This window comes from Aptenodytes forsteri, unplaced genomic scaffold, assembly GCF_000699145.1.
Source record: "Aptenodytes forsteri isolate BGI_AS27 unplaced genomic scaffold, ASM69914v1 Scaffold147, whole genome shotgun sequence".
NCBI lineage: Eukaryota > Metazoa > Chordata > Aves > Sphenisciformes > Spheniscidae > Aptenodytes > Aptenodytes forsteri.
Window position 1 is genome coordinate 1665011 of NW_008795320.1, and position 16529 is coordinate 1681539.

Below are 16529 nucleotides of genomic sequence, written 5' to 3' on the forward strand. Positions count from 1 at the left end.
AAAAGGAAAGGTGCTGCGGGGTGAAGCTCGCCGGGGCCGCCGCTGCTGCCGCCGCCAGTCCCGGCTTCAGCGCCGAGACCGGACTGTTCCGACGCTGCCTGAGGCCTAATCCCGAAAAGGGAACCCTTGCCCGAGTCGCAGCTGGGGCGGCAAAGGCCAGCAAACTCCCGTTTTCCTGCGCTCCGTGTTCAGCTGCCGTCACGTCGAGTGCTGCCGAGACGCGTGCAGGAGCCGGTCGCGGGCCAAGGCCTTGATTGCCAAGTCTCTGCCTGTTGTGGTGTAGCTCTTAACGGCCCAATTAAGAGCCTCTGAAAAATAGAGCTTACGCTAACAGACGCCTAATTCTAGTGCTGTTAGCGGTCACCGGTGTACTCGGTTCTTAACATAATTAAATACTAACACGAGGTTTAAGAAAGAGCTCCGTTCTCAAAAGTAACCATAAATATCAGCATAAGAACGGCGACTTCAAGCCAGCATGCTCCGTTTGCAATTAAAATAAGACGGTCTTTTGAAGGGCGAGGTCTGCAGGTTCAGTGCTGAGATCCAAAAGCCCGTGAGGGTGTTTCTGGTTTGTGCACCGTTACTGTTGTAAATTTAGTGGGCAGAAAGATACCGGCTGTACCTGTGCGGTGCTGTTGTCTTCCGCGGATCATCTACGTGTCATCCGACATGTTGAGCTCCCTCTGACCTGTGTGGGTACGTCTAAACTGAAGGGCAGCCGGTGACGGGAATGTATTTAAGTGGAAAATTACGTACTAGTACTTTTGCTTTGAGTTCAGGGAACACTGTGCATCCCATAAAGCAGTAAAAAATTTTTGCGGAGTTCATTAGGTAGGATGCCAGCTGGAGACTGTGGAAGCCTGAATTCTGTTCTTATCTCTGCTGCTTGCTCTTTTTTTTGATGGAGGTCTATTCGCTTGACGTTTGCCCCCTCGCTTTCCCAAAATAAGACTTATACCTGTAGCAGCTCAACTGAGTGAAGTCTCATTCAAACACTAGTGTGAGTACTCTTCAAAGGAAGAACATCTGAATTGTCTGAAGTCCTTTCTCAGTCATTGCCAAAGTAGCAGCCTAAAAGCATCTGAAATCTCAGCGCTTAGCGCTGGCGTAGTGCAAAGCTGGCGTTATCCTGGAGTGCCTGCAATCACTGCTTTCTGTCTGCCAGCTCGCCCAGTATTAGATGCTGGAGTTAACAGAACTGTGCTGGGCGTTAGAGGGTCTTTCTCTAATTACAGAGTGGCGTTTTTTTACCTGGGGCTGTTTCATGCAGTAGCTGGGGTGGCTGACGAAAGTTGAAAAAGAGAGGTACGTTTTCCCCGCCTGCTTCCTTCGATAGCGTTTGCCTGTTCGTGGAATCGTACCCGTGCCTTTGCAGGGCTTTCAGGCCATCTGAAAGAGAAGATTTTTTTTCTTTATGAAGGAAAATGTAATGGTAAACCCACAGAACTTGACAGGAGGTGGCACAGCCAGTGCGTTTTGCGACTTTCTTTTTTTCGCTGAAAGAGAAGGGTTTTTTTCTTTATAAAGGAAAATGTAATGGTAAACCCGCAGAACTTGACAGGAGGTGGCACGGCCAGTGCGTTTTGCGACTTTCTTTTTTTCTTTAACGATGAGATCTCAAGTTTGGTTCTTTTAAAAGCGTTCTGAAAGGTTTTGCTGAGTCCCATGTGTGGATTTTTCTTTTCTTGTGTATGAACTCACAGCTTTTTAAAAAAACCCTAGAAATTCTTAATGTTTTGCTAAATGCAGTTTCCTCCCATACTTTACCTTTTTGAGGGTCTTACATCCTCATCCTCAAACAGGAACGGACTTCTCCTGGAAAATGATTTGTCCCTCCCTTTAGCTGCCTGGTCGCTTGCTGTTGAGTGTTGGTGTTTTGTTTTGTGCTTGCTGAGCTCTCCGCGCAGTGGGTCCCCCCCGCTAATCCCTGCCGACTTTGGAACAAAAAAAGCAGGACCAAGCGTCATGTTTCGTCATGTGCCAGACATGGGACAGGCTGCCCCTGCCAGACCGGACACTCGTGGAAAAGCTACAGCTGCTCTCATCGCAGGTTTTTTTAACGCTAAAGTGCACATGGACAGGAGTTTTTAAATTTTTTGTTTGTTTGTTTGAAGTAGCGAGCATATGGCGTCTTTGAGGGTTGTGATTCCTGACCGAATAGGCCTTTTTAATGGTTAAGTTACAGATCCCTGAAATGGAGGGTCTATAATAAAAATGCTGACACGGGTTTAAAGCTTTTTGAGTAGTGACACTGCAATAAAGAGCTAACTGTGTAGTCACTGAATACTGCGCTGTGATTTTTAATCGTGAGAGTCTGGATCTCTCAGGAAAGCCTTCTAGGCTTAATTAGGAGTTTTATATTCCCCCGAAACATTTTTTCAGCTTAAAACTTAAAACTCTTCAGTCTTTTTTGGTAACACAATCAAGGTCTGTAAACAGGTAGCTATGAAAGAGGCGAATGCGTGCCTCTTTCACAGAGAAAGTATACGTTGAGCGTGCCTGAAGGTTGGCTGGTTTGAAATGGTGTTTGTGTGCTTACGATCAATAGGGAAGCAGGCTTTGATGTCGTGGAGTATTTTTTCCACGGTGAATGGCTGCGTGTGAAACAGAACATCGAGACCTGCCCAGCCCCAGTGGAGAGTGTTTCTTCCAATGCGTCTCTCATGATCGAAACTGGGGGTAGAGCAAAGTGCAGAGAATCAGGGACCCGTGTTTTCTTGGCTTCTGACCTTAGTCAGCCAAGTTCTTTGTGCTCTTCTCCTTCCCTTTAGTTAAGTAGTGTAATAACGCATTTCTGCCGTGCAGGTGTGCTTCTGAGGTTGACTTCATTAGTGTTTGTGTCGGGCTTGTGTTACAGCTCCGTCCAGGTGTGCTTCGCTGCTGCCGGACCTTGGCTGTGCTGAGCTGAGCACCGTGGCTGCCGTGTTAGCTGGCAGCCAGCACCCGTCGTGCTCTCGCCGTGGTTTCTTTTCTTCCAGGACCGTGCTGGTGACAGGCGTGAGAAGGGGAGCAGCTCCGACGCTCCCGGTGCCCTGCTCGGGCTCTGCCCCGCTGGCGGGGGCTGTTCAAGCCCCTGCTTTTGAGAACTGTTTCGTGCATTCGCTGTCTGAGCCGCTGGACTGCCTCAACCCGAGCTCTGCCTTGCAGAGCTTGTGTGTTTACGCTTTGGGAGTTCCAGTGCATGGTTGTGTGCGGGTGATGCTGTTTAGATTTACACAAAAATGTGCTGAGTGTTTCTCGGCGGAAGCATGTGTAGTGTACGGGGAGGCATTTTTGCTCTGTCCAGAAATAGTCATACCTGTTCTCCCGAGTGGAGGAGCAGGGACAGATGGAATCTGTCTGCCCTACAAGCAAGCTTTACTTTGGGTCTGGGTCCCTGTTGGAGCAATATTTTGTTGCTCAAAGCAGAGCATTTGAATTTGGAGACAGACCATCAGAGTGAGAGCAGCCTGCGAGCGGAGGAGACGGCCGTCTGCTTTGCAGCCACTTCGTTGTGGGGAAGTAACATGAAACTTGGAACGGTGAAGCGGGGACCCGACAGCTCTGCTGGTGGAGAAACGCAGTCCAGGGAAGCAGGAGAGATAATGTTCTGGAGTCACCGTGAGCTGAGTGAATGAAAAGTGAGGTCAGCATTGCAGGTAGCATCAGCAATTGACTTTAATCGTGCAGCCTTGAAACAAAAGTATCTGTGGAAGTTTTAAGACAATTTATGTCAGTGGATAGATTAACGAAATTTTCTGTTGTTGCTAAAGCTGCTGTGCCGCTTAATTGCCTAATATTAATCCCTGGAAATTTAGGGAATGGCACATTGGGGCAGATGCCAGCAACAAGACTCCAGATTAAGTTTTTCCCCCCCCATTATTGAGTCTTGCATTTCTGTGCGAGGATTAAGGCCACTGTGACTCTCATAAGTATCCAAAGAGCACCAAGGAGTGTCCCGGTGATGGGCAGTGCGATGCTGGGTGCAGCACAGGCCTTGGTTGGTGCAAAGGTGCTTTATGCCAGCGTTGATCCCTCTCGTGGTGGGGAGAAGAATGACCCTGTTGGTGTTTGGTGAGGGTGGAAGGATGGTGGGGAGGTGAGCCTCCTTTCCCTACTAGCTGCGCTTGCTCTGGGGCCTGAGCTCGTTCCCGTGCGATGGGGTGGCAGTCACCGTCTGCACAGTCCGTCTCCATACGTGGATGCACTCGGCTGTGCTGTACGGCACTTCCTTGCTAATGGTATGGCTGTTTCCATGGCAGGCCTGTATGGTATAAATAGCCGTGTATGTTAAAAACCCAGCCACTGTGCTCTTCCCCAGTAAGTCAGATTTTGCCCTGACTTTGTCAGCTGCAGTTCCTTATTCTGTTCCTTGTTCTTGCCTCTGCTCCTACGATCCTTGCAACCTGACCTGTCTCTCAGTGTTGTTTTTCAACTTTTTTTTTTTTTTCGAGTGTTGTTTTTCAACTTTTTTTTTTTTTCCTGGCACTTATAATAATTAAGTCTGTTACATGCTAATTTAAACCTGCCTGACTTAGTTTAAGTCTGCCTGTGCGGGACAGTTAATATTTTCTTGTAAGGAGGACTTTTCCTTCCAAAAAGCTGTCTTTGATTTCCCCTTCCCCCCCTCCCCTCACAGCGGCCATCCCGCTAGCACTGCTTGAAGGGTAAAGCTCTTCCTTTTCATTCTTGAGACACCACTGTCTTTGGAGGGCACGTTTGCTCTTTGGCTTGCACCACCATGTATCTTGCATAGATCTGGCAAGAAGCTTTGGAATGATCTCAATTCTTCTTCCCTTTGCTTACAAACTATCTAATTCCAGCAGTTAATCTGTCAAATAGATTGTTTCACACTGCAATTCCGTGTTGAGTTGCACAGCCCAGGTAAGTAGCAAGGTTTGCCCTGTTTCCTTCTCAAGTGTTGCTCAAGAGCCTGGCAGTGCTGTGCCTACACACTTACAGCTCTAAGTCTGTACAGAACAAATGCTCCCAAGCGCGTTCTTCCTTGCGGAAAACATTCGGGAGACCAAGGTGGCTTAAAGTGCTTGGGTTAGGATGCCCTGAAGTGGTTCCGTTTTCGTCACAGATAGTAAGTATCTTTTAGACTGGTGTTATCCTATGCGTTTGTAACCGGACTGGGTTGTATTCCTCACCTGCTTAAGGTTAGATTTTTCACTCCTCTTTTCTGTAATTCTTTCTAATAGGGCATTGAAGCTGTCTGCATCACACTTTTTTCATGTTTTCTGACATGCATGGTTGGAGACATAGTCATCTTTTCTACGTTTTCACTGAGATAAGTGCATGGGATCGGTATAACTCTCTCTTCTAAGATAGTTCCTGGTAAGGAACAAACTTCAGATTCTTTGGCTTTCAAATATAGATTGACCAGTTGTTTGCTTAAGAATAGCAGAGAGCTAGAGTGAGTCACCCACAGTATTTTCTGTTTCTGCATTAACTTCTGCCTTCTCTGTAAATTAACTTGAAATTCCTTTTCCAACAGTGTTTCAGATACTTAAACAAGCAGTACTGTATTTAATTCTGCTCTGCAAAGAACTGGATTTGCCCAATGAAAAAAAGCTAAGTTGAAAATAGTGGAGAGCATGAAAAAACGGTATTTCCATTCATGCTTTGACTTATCCACAGCGAAAAGATCTGATACTTCTGTTCATGTTGAACTTTTGTACTCAGATACTATCTTTTGTCTGCTAGTCCCTATTCTAAATATGATGGAGCCTCATGGTAGCTCTGCCAGGGGACCATGACGGTATCAGGAGGGTAGATCCTAGCTTCTCTCCCTTCGTTTTCCTGTTTCTCGGAGTGAGTCACTGCCAGTGGCAGTGATTGGGGCTCCGATTCGAACCCTTCCCTTCTCATCCCTCAAGGCAAAATGTTGTTTGGTCTAAACTGTCCAAAAATATGGCAAGAAGAAACACTGAAGAGGAACCTGAAGCTAGCTTGGCGCTTGAGACATAAAAATGGCTTTCAAGAGTTCCGTAGCATTAAGTTCCCATTTCTTTGGGCAGTTATATACTAATTGTATTCCGAAGAATTCCTTCCAGCTGCAGCTCCCGCGGGTTCCTGTGTCGATGGTGCACCAGCGGCAGCGCGTTGGTGGAAGGAGTGGATGGAGCGGGGTAGGGGCACGAGGCTTGGGGCTCCCTTTCTGCTCCATGGCTGTGGGTGGGCAGGTGGGAGGGGAATTAACCTGCAAGCAGGAGAAGGAACTAGATCAAGTTTCTGAGGTCTTTTTGTCATTGAGTGCATGGTAATTCACGATCAGCAGGCTTAGCTCTGACTGTTCCGTGCATACCTGTGGTTTCCTAGCTATCTTCCTTTAATGGAGACAATTTAAAATACACTAACAAAGACTGAAACAGAACAGGAGGAAGTGCTTGCGTTTACTGAGTGTACAATGGGTTGTTTTCTCCTCTCTTGATTGCAGATACCCGTGAACTGAGCCCTTACCCACGGCTCTGTCGATCCTGATTATTGCAGAGCAGTTCATTATGTTTTTCAAATTGGAAGTTGTCTGCTGCAGTGCTGGTCTGATAAATTTATAAAAAGCTCAAGCTGTTAGAAGTTGAAATTTGTGCTCCGTAACATCTAGGCGTGATGAATTCGACAGGAATTCCAGACTGAAGCTGCCCCATACTGCCTGGACCGAATAGCAAACCTTTAAGCAAACTGTTACTAATATTGAAACTGTTCCTATAGCTTAATCAGAAGAACTCGTGATATAATCAAATTGCTCACAGGGCTTTATCACGCTATGCAGGGAACCAGTTTCATTATTAAACATAGGCTGCTCAGCCATAAAGGAGCAGGTCCGACGGTTTTGTTCACGCTTGTGCAGTCATTGCTTGAGTGCCATCACTTGGAATCTGGGAGATCACTTTGCTGTTTCTTAGCGATGCTTGCAGAAGAAAATTACTGAAGTTCTTGAACCTTATCCTCATGTCGTTGGGGTTCCCTTACTTTCTGTCCCAGCTACCACTTGTGCCAGGTGCTGGTCTGCAGAGCTGGTGTTCTCCTCTCCCGGCCTCTGCCCTTTACGCCTTCTTTAACATAACTGCTGGCAATGGGAGCCTCATCTTTGGTGAGTCTAGAAAACTTCTCTGCTTGGTTGTAAGTAAGCAGCTTTACAGCTTGTGCTTTGAGATAATTTTTTGTAATTATGTAGGTTTTGTGGCAGGGAAATGAAAAAATCCATTCCAGTGATTTTTAGGGCATTTATCTTTGCGCTATTTGGTGGTGTGGTTTTTTGGTTGTTTGGTTTTTTCTTTGTGGATTTGGTTATTTTGGTCGTATCGCTTCCTGAATAGTTATCACGGCACTGGAGTGCTTCAATTAATTCTATGTGACAAATAACCCGTCTGTAAAATCAGTCTAATTACTTTGCAGTTATATTTTGAAGCATAATCCACTTGGGAAGCTTTTTGAAATTCCTTGTTAGTATTTGGTACCTCCTTGTACTGACGACCGTTTCCTGCGCTCACGGGGATGTGACGTATGCCACGCACCGGGGTTCGTTTCGGTGTGATGTCCTAATGTGACTTCTGTCACTGAGTTCAAGGTCGCTGTTTTCCATGATTCTGCATTCTTTATTTTCTAGTGCTATGAAAGACTTGAGTCAATTCTCGATTCTTGAATTTGGTAGTAGCACTCTGCTTGTTTAGGGATTTTTTTCGTAAGTAGAAAACTTAAAAGCGAATAATCAGCAAACATCCCAAGTCTGGTTGTCAAAGGCTAACAGGACAGGAGAGTTTTTTAAAAAGTTTTGTTCATCTGTGACCTGTGAAAGAGTTTTAACTCTATGGTTTGAATCTTAGACGGTATTAGAGGTTTCTCTGAAACTTTAGAAAAAATAAGTATTAATCTGTGTAACTAGAACCTTTTTTGACTGTTAAGATCAAAAGTTGGTATCAGTAATTAAATTTTTGTTCACTGCTGGCCCTGGAGTTTCTAATACTCCCAAGTCAAATTAGATGCTGATAGCGCCCTAGTTTGGTTGGGTTTTGTTTTGTTTTGTTTTTAAGTAAATCCTGGTGGGCCACTTGCGTGCTTCTGTAATAGCAATTATCTTAAACTAGAGAGCTCTGATTTGCCTTAATGGTGGGAACTGTTACTTTGTTGGAGTATATTTGGTAGGAGAAGTGGTGGAAAAATGTTTAAGAAAAAGTTTGCTGTAACAGTTCTCTTGCAAACCGTGGGCCTCTGTGTTTATCAGTTTTTATTGTTACAACGACAGGATGGGATGTGGAAATGAGAGCACTTTGGCTTGTAAGGAACTTGCTGATTTTCATGGTTTTCCGTGACGAGGCTGCCTGGAGGATGGCAAGACAAGCACATACCAAAGGCTGTTTCCACTTCTCCTGTTCTCGTGACGGGTATTGTCCTGCTGTCCTCAGGCTCACACAGATCTCTGAAACGGGCTTTAGTCAGTTTTTTTCTTTAGTTTTTTCTTGGAATTTGAGTGCATAAGCTGGACGGCAGCCCTCTCTTATCAGAGTTTGAGTTTATAGTGAGAGCTGTTACAAACTCCCTGTTAATCATCCCGGGAACCTGATGTAACCGCCGTCTTCCTGCACGGGGAATAGAAGATTATTTTGCAGCGCTGAAGCTTTGGCGAAGTGAAGGAGGTTGGGGTTTGGTGACGTCCAGTGCGTCCTCTGCTGCTGGGTTGCTGGTGCTGTTCTGGTCAGACAAGAAGTGCCTTCAGCATCCTCTGGCTCGAGGCAACGGATGGAGAGGGTGCAGGGTGTAGAGTGGATTCTTGATGCCTCTTGCTTCCCACTGTTACCGATGCTTGGATGTATTTTGGAATATACACTAGCTAGAGACCCCCCATAAACCTAGGCGATACAGCATTCCAGCTTTCTTATTTCCATGTTTGTATTCAGACTTTTTTAGTGGTTGGTTCTGTGTAAGTAAATGCTGACAGGGCATGATTGTGTTTATCAGAACTAGCAAGGAGCTCACGTGGGTGGACAGTTCATAGCAGCCTTGTGATGGTTATGAGCTGCTGTGTGGCATTTGTGCGTTAAGGTGATGTTTCTTCAGCAGCGCGCGGTTTTGTTTTGGGTTAACTAGAAGATGTTGAGGGGATTCATCCTCTTTTGGTGTGGCCTAGAGGACAAGACTGGGAGTCCATGACATCTGGGTTTCATTCTTAACTGTTACTGATTTTCTTGGCGTCTCCGAACAAAAGATCTCTAGTTTTCGGGTCGCCCATCTATAAGGCTGGACTGCTGTTCACTTTGATCTCTTCAGAGGAATTATGTCATGCAAATTCAATGCATTGTCTTTTACCATCTGACCATTGCTCAAGCGTAGAAGTTTACAGTTCCTTAAGCAGTTTTCCTTCGTTTTGCTAATTGGGTATGATCTATTGTGCAAGAGTTTTCCTGAGGAACTAATGCTGTTTTAGGGAAAGGTGCTCTGCTCTGCAGAGAATCCGGCCGGTGAGATCTGGCGTTGCCAAGACACGAGATAATGTCGAGCAGGCAGGGAGAAATTCTGATATTGATTTTTACCCTTCATAAGTTACTTTGGATGTATGAGTAAAGCTGAATATTTGCTACAGCTGTTACGGGAATAACTGCTTCTGATTTCCTATCGAAAGCTGTTACAAATAGGAAAAAAAAAAGCAGCAAAAAAACCCCTGAAGTGTGGTGAAAAGAACAGACGCAGTATTTTAAAGGCACCAGAGGATATCGATATCTCTAAAGCAGTCTGTGACGTTGACCCTTAGGTCAGCGAACCTCACCACCTCTGTTCAGGAACAGCTGAGCAGTATTTAAAGGTAATCTTTAAAAAAAAAAAAAAGGAAAGCCCAGAGAGGAAAGCATCCCCTGGGATGATTGTGTAGCCATCATGCTGAAGCATAGGTTGTTTCATTTCTCACTGGTGAAACTTTTTACTGCATCTCTTCCCAATGGGCTTGGGGTCAAAGTCTGCATTTATGCATCCCTGTTCACGAGTTTTGTTGGAATAAATCATGTGGCTTGGGAGGAAGAAGTCCTTGAATATTTTAATGTCGTCACAGTCTCTGTGCGCAGAGCCACCTGATAGGTGGGACGTGAACGTTGGGCTGCCTGAGGAAATTCATCTGCAGTCCTTTGTCTTCAGGAGATGTAACATAAAGCAGATTTTGCTTAAATACTAGGACTTCGGCATCAACACTTAATTCGGGCGTGAGTGGGGCCAGAGCACCCACTAGTAACGCTGCTGCCTCTGCAGCCGTGCTGGTGAGCTGACTTTTGTCAAGGAAGGCCATGATTAAGCAGCTTCTAATGAGGCTTCAAGACTACAAGTGGTCAACAGGCTGCGTTTTGGGAACCCTGGTGCTAAAGTTTGGCTAATAAATCAAGAGGCCTGAGGCCAGTATAACAATATTAATTAGGATGCTGGGGTGCGAGCTAAATGTGTTTAGCTATTTCTTGCTCCTGGGCTTATGGACTATAAAGTCTGAGTGTGGATTTTATGGTGTAATAAAAAGAAACGCTTCTGCTTGTGAAAGAATGAGACTGCAGTAAATCTCTGGTGAAATAAAGCCAGTGAAAAGGATCTAGGTGATCCCAGGCCTTTGTAAGGAGTATTCTGTTAGCGGTTAATTAAAATGCTCTGAGATTTTTTTGGTAGCTTAATGATCTTTTCGGGTAGCCTGGTGTTACTTCTGCTGGTGTATAAACTATATTCTCTGGAGGTGATGTTTCATTGTGCTTTCCTAGGGAAAACGCTCGCATCTCGGTCGCTCGCTCTGCAGCCCGTTCAAACCCGCGGCTCCTGGGAGGACTGGCCGCTCTGCTCCTGGGGAAGCTGCCTTCTGCTCTGCAGCCTCACCCCGAGGAGCCGCAGCTTTCGTCCAGCGCGGGCTCGTGGGCTTACGTAGACCGTGTCCATCCCAGTGTGACTACCTCTTTAGCTAAAATAAAAGGGGGAATACTTTTTTAAACCGCAGAGTGCTTAGCCTCTGGCAAATGATTTAATTCAGTCTGGAAGCCTGTGTCTTGTGAAGGCATTTGTGCGCCTGCAGTTTGTTAGAGGAGCAGAGGCAGCGGGATCCTCGGTCTCTGCTCTTCACCCGGGAAGTCCCCTGAATGCGAGGGCTTTGCCTGGTAACTTTTCATGGAGGGATCTGTGTCGGCCTCTCCACCCTGGGCTCGGCAGGGATGTCGCTGGTCCCCTGCGGGTTCCGCAGCCTGCACGTGCGAGCCCTGCTCGGAGCTCTCCTGGCATGGCTGCTGCCACCGGAGAAAGAAAGAAAGAGTTACTTTAATTTCACTTTCCATTACAAATGCAGAAATAATTTTGTCTGCTGAAAGGTCACTTATTTTTAAAGGGACTCTGACTCAAAAAAAGACTTTTCAAAAATACTCCTTGTAGCAAGTAGTATCTTCTAAACGATCAAAGCTAGCATATTTTAAATTGCAGCTTCGGTTTGTGCTACTTAGTTCTTCTGCTTGGCTAGCTTGCCCGATGAGAATATATCGGCCAGTTTCATTTACTTGGCTGTTATGCTACAGGCTTCTGGTGGTGGACAGGGTCATGGGAGGCAGAAGAGGGGCAAGGAAAGATGCAATGGAAGTAAAGACATCACAGATGCTTTTCTCTTGCTCCTCTGGTTGTATAGGTTGCTTTTACCATCTCTTTTTTTTTTTTTTTAATTCATTAAATCCAATTGGAAATTGATGTTTTGTGGGGTTATGGAGAATTTAGCAAAAAAAAAAAAATCAGAAGTTACTTTGGAGGTTTTGACTGGGAAGTTGCACTGAAGGCAATGTCTTATCGTGAGGTTAATCCCTGCCAGAACAATACTCTTGCTTTAGCCAGCATGATTCTGAAATCTCATCTTGCTAGCAACAGGGAAAATGCAAGACAGCTGCTAAGTTCTTATATTTGTAAGATTAATAGTATTAATGCTAAAAGTATACTGTCTGGTTTGACCTTTGTGCGTAGCAGTGGTGAAAGTATTAGTGCACACTAAACATCTGCTGTGAAATTAGAGAGACATCAGAGCACAGCGAGATCGGAGAGGTGAGTGCACTCTGGCCCCGCGAGGTGATTCACTCGTTGTTCAGCATGGCCATCGGTACTCACTGAAACCATGTTCCACCTACGTAGCATATTTTCATGAAAACGAGGGATTTGGGGGAATTGATCATCGTGAGTTTGCACAGAAGTGCAGAATCTTTTTGTATATTAGACAAGAAAATTCCTCAAGCTAAAAACCAGCTGTGCGTCTACTGCAAAAATCACAGATGATTGTGATGATCTGCCAGACTTCCGCAGTGTTTGCAGTAAGGCAGGAGAGGTGTGTTTAATGTAAGTTCGCAGGTCTGGGTGAATTCCAGGTGTGGTGGTATTTGAGAACGCTGTTTCCCAGTAAAACCCTCTCTTCTATAAAGAGGCAGCAGGCGTTTCACAGGCTGATGTCTGTTTACTGATCTCTTGGCTATATTTGGTCTTACAAGTGTTTTTTAATTCTCCCCTTTCATAAAATTTCAATGTGCATTTCTTTTCCACCCTAGGACATGGTGCAGGGTGAAGAGCACAAATAAAGAACCTTCCACCACTCCATAGCCTGTTCCACCTGCCCTGAGGACTTCATGTGGCAGGACGCAGGCTGATGCCCTCAGCACACCCTGCCATGGACGGGGGGAAGAACCATCCGCAGCACGAGCACCAGCAGTCAGGCAATACACTCTACAGCATCCCCGGCCTCCGCTCCCAGCTCGCCGTGCCAGCCATGGAGGTGAGGGCCCCAGCAGCTTCTCGGGGAGGGGTAGGGAGAGGCTGTTTGGAGGGTGTCACCAGAAGGGATCTGAGCAGAGCACTCCAGCCTGTCAAATCCTGGGAGTCCTTGAGCATGTTTACAGGAGCTGTTTACCAGACTTTCTAGGCAGCTGTCCAGGGGCATGAAGTATTGATTGGGAATGCTGGAGGGTTGAGGTGATGGCTGTCTGCTGCCGTTGAAAGTGGGAGAAGGAAAACAAAGCTGTGATTAAAACAACGCCTCTCTAAAAGCTGGTAGGTGCCAGGCTCCTTGGGAAGGGACTAAAGAGTTTACGCAGAATTGCAAACTTTGTTTCTACCCCAGCTCGTCTCTCTGAGATGTGCTAAGTCTATTGCTGGGTCCAGCTGTTCCTTTTTTGAGAGTGGCAGAGGTGAACAGGGTTGTATTTGTCCTGATGCGGCTGCTAAAACAAGACCGGGTCCCTGATGCATTTGTTCTCAACAGGGCAAAAAGCAAACCTCTATCCCAAAATAGCTTACATGTTCCCGCAGTTTTCTGTTTCTGTTTATAACTCTTGTTTGAGTTTTGTCACATATAGGAATATAGAGGTTAAAAAAAGAGGCCCACTTCACCAAATGCGTGTTGCTTCAAGCATGAGGTATCATTGCTTTGGACACAAAAAAGGACAGATGAAAGACTGATCTGTAGCTGAGTAATAAGATACTGTATTCTTTCCATGATGGTATTGGTACGTGCTGAGCTAAAAGCTTCCCGTTAATGTTGGAGACTGTTTAGGGAGGTGGGAAGACAAAAAGAAAAGAAGAGTGTTTTCAGGTGTTTACCTATGCAAGCCAAATTCAAGTTAACGGGTTGGTGCTCGCTTTCCGCAAAGACTGAGGTTAAAGGGCTAGGAAAGGGGTCTGACCCTATTGTCCTTCTGGGGACAGTAATAGGAAAGTAGGTTCAAAAGCTCAAACTGGAGTGTAGCACTCAATTTCTCCTACTATGAGAGATTGAGCCACCTCTGCTTATGGAGGGCACTGAGGGCAAGAAGGCATAAGCCTGGCCTGCAGCTGCAGCTAATTGTGCCAGTCCTCTGCTGCTGTAACCGTTCTGGTTTCTCCTTTCAGAATTCCATGCTGGCTGCCGACTCATGGAGTAGCTGCTACCCTGCCTCTTTCCCAACCTCATCTTTCCCAAGTGAAAACCAGTGAGTGCTGTTCTCCTTTGTATAATTCCCCTCTGCTCTTGCACACCCCGTGATTCAACTGTTTCTTTACTGCTTTCCTTGTTTACTTTATTTCACTAACTGATGGGGAAATAATTGCATCACACACTGATCTTGTGGCATTTCATAAACTGCTACATCTTGGAAAAAGCAGCAAAAAGCTTTTTTTTAAAAAAAAAAAAAAAAAAAAAAGAGAGAGACTTTGATTTCTGGTAGACCTGGAGGCTGCTCTAAGGGAGGAACAGCCTTGTATTTAGCCTGGATTCGTTGTGCTGACGGGGTTCTTAAAAACACCCCGTTAGCACAATCTAGCTGAGCAAATACGTCATGCAATCTCTAGCTTTATACAGATGGTGCAGACAGGGAAGAAGGTATTACCGATACCAGGTGGCAGACTTACAGGTAAAGTGAGGTTAAAATCTTTTGCTGTGTAGGTGACTGGAAGCTGACTAAATACTACCATCTCATGCTGTTGTGGTTTAACCCCAGCCGGCAACTAAGCCCCACGCAGCCGCTCCCTCACTCCACCCCCGGTGGGACGGGGGAAGAGAATCAGAAGGGTAAAAGTGAGAAAACTCGTGGGTTGACAGTTTAACAGGTAAAGCAAAAGCTGCATGTGCAAGCATGCAAGCACAAGGAATTCATTCACTGCTTCCCATCGGCAGGCAGGTGTTCAGCCATCCCCTTGGGCATGATGCCATACGGTGTGGGATATCCCTTGGGTCAGTTGGGGTCAGCTGTCCCAGCCGTGTCCCCTCCCAGCTCCTTGTGCACCCCCAGCCTGCTCGCTGGTGGGGTGGGGTGAGAAGCAGAAAAGGCCTTGACTCTGTGTAAGCGCTGCTCAGCAACAACGAAAACATCCCTGTGTTATCAGCACTGTTTCCAGCACAAATCCAAAACACAGCCCCATACCAGCTACTATGAAGAAAATTAACTCTATCCCAACCAAAACCAGCACACGTGTCTATATTGAAAAAACGTGCAGAGCCCCTAACTGCACAACCCAGAGTTCATCAAGAGTCATGACTTCTTCCTCTGGTTATAACTGATGTTCTTCACTGATAACCTCATCTTGCAAGGTGTGAGGTGATGAGTACGGGCTCGTGTGGGAAATTGTGACTTACTTCTAAGTAAAGCTGCCTAGCGTACAGCACAGTTTAGTGCTGTGAAGCAGAGTTGTGATGGGTTTCAGTAACATTTGCATGGTAACAATGGCCCTATCTGATGGGAAAAACAGCAGATGTGCTTTCTAGATTGAGTGCAAAAACTTTTCTAGATTACGTGCCCAAAATTTTTGCGGGGTCTTTGTATAACAATAAACATTGTTCTTCCTTCTCCCCCTTTATGATGAACCTCCATCCTGGATCAGAAGGTGGGATATGACAGGAGACGTTTGGGACAACATAAAGTGGCCTTGTGCCACCACGGAGTGACTTGGATTGGAACTCTGTTGGGACTGGGAGATGCTGATTGTTGGGAAGAAGGTTTCAAGGCTGGTTGACAGCTGCTTTGGTCTTTTTGTGAATACAGGGAGTGGCACAGATATACAGGATGTGTTTTTATTTAGGTCAGAGGTGAGAGGAAGGAAAAATAAAAGAAACAGAACTTGATATTGTGAGCTAATAACTGCGTTCCAGGTGCGTGAGGATTTAGTTTAACCTCCTTCCTAAAGGGATTTTAGCATCTTCGTGGAAAAGCAGAGCGATCCATCCTCGTGAGTGTCTAAGTTCCAGCCCGGCTGGCAGCAGTGAGAATCAGCTCCTCTGTTCAGAGGGATGAGACGTGTTTTGTCTCTGCGTTAGTTCTTCTTGCTTCTCATGTGCCTGGTCCACCTCAGTCTGCAGAGCGAGCTAGCCAGCAGTGACGGGGCGGATGGAATAGGGCAGTTCTCGATGTGAGATCACCAAGAAGCTGTCCCACAGGTGCTGAATGGAGCTCTGCCTTGCTAGTTACTCCCCGAGGTGAGAATTTGAGAGGAGTTATCTGATAAGTTCAGTATCTTTGCTCTTAGCTAGCCTGTCTCTTATTGGAAGAGGGTGTACTTCTTAAGCACGATTCCTGTAAATTACACTTTGTGAATCCTCAAGAGAGCTATAACAGAATTTCTCTTTTGCTGTATCGAACCACAAGATTAGATTGTGTTTATCTATTGTGTTGGGTTTTTTTCTTTGACCATTTGTTCTGGTTTTGCCCCTTGCTTTCTTCCTGTTTAGTGCTGCTCATGTCAACTCTGCTGGAAACTTTATAGCCTTGATCCTGCAAAGACATGCCTGCATTTAACACAAATGTAAACTTGTTGACTTTGCTATAGTTACTTTTGGAAATGAGGCTCATTGTAGCAATTACTTGCTAGAGAATGATTTAGCCAAGGCTGCACCTTTAGCTTCCTGGTTTTTATATCCTGGTAACTGTAAAAATTACCTTTCAGGTGAAATTTTCCATATCTGTATTTCACAAAAAACAAGGAAGTCTGTCCTTTTGTATTTGAAAACTGCAGCTGAATCTTTTTTAGGTGGATTTAGGGTTAGGGCGTTACAGGTAGGAATCCTGAAAGGGATGGAAACATTGAAAAATGGGATTGTAAAG

At 45.7% G+C, this 16529-nt stretch overlaps 1 protein-coding gene across 1 annotated transcript in view; it reads left to right on the forward strand.

The window, feature by feature from the left end:
• The window catches only part of SBNO2 (strawberry notch homolog 2), a 68944-nt gene that overhangs the window by 1634 nt on the left and 50781 nt on the right, over positions 1 to 16529 (forward strand). Inside the window, exons 2-3 of the mRNA XM_009279788.2 lie at positions 12510 to 12733; positions 13846 to 13925. Coding sequence (XP_009278063.1) covers positions 12608 to 12733; positions 13846 to 13925 — 206 coding nt within the window. The 5' untranslated portion in view covers positions 12510 to 12607. The remainder of the gene's footprint in view (positions 1 to 12509; positions 12734 to 13845; positions 13926 to 16529) is intronic.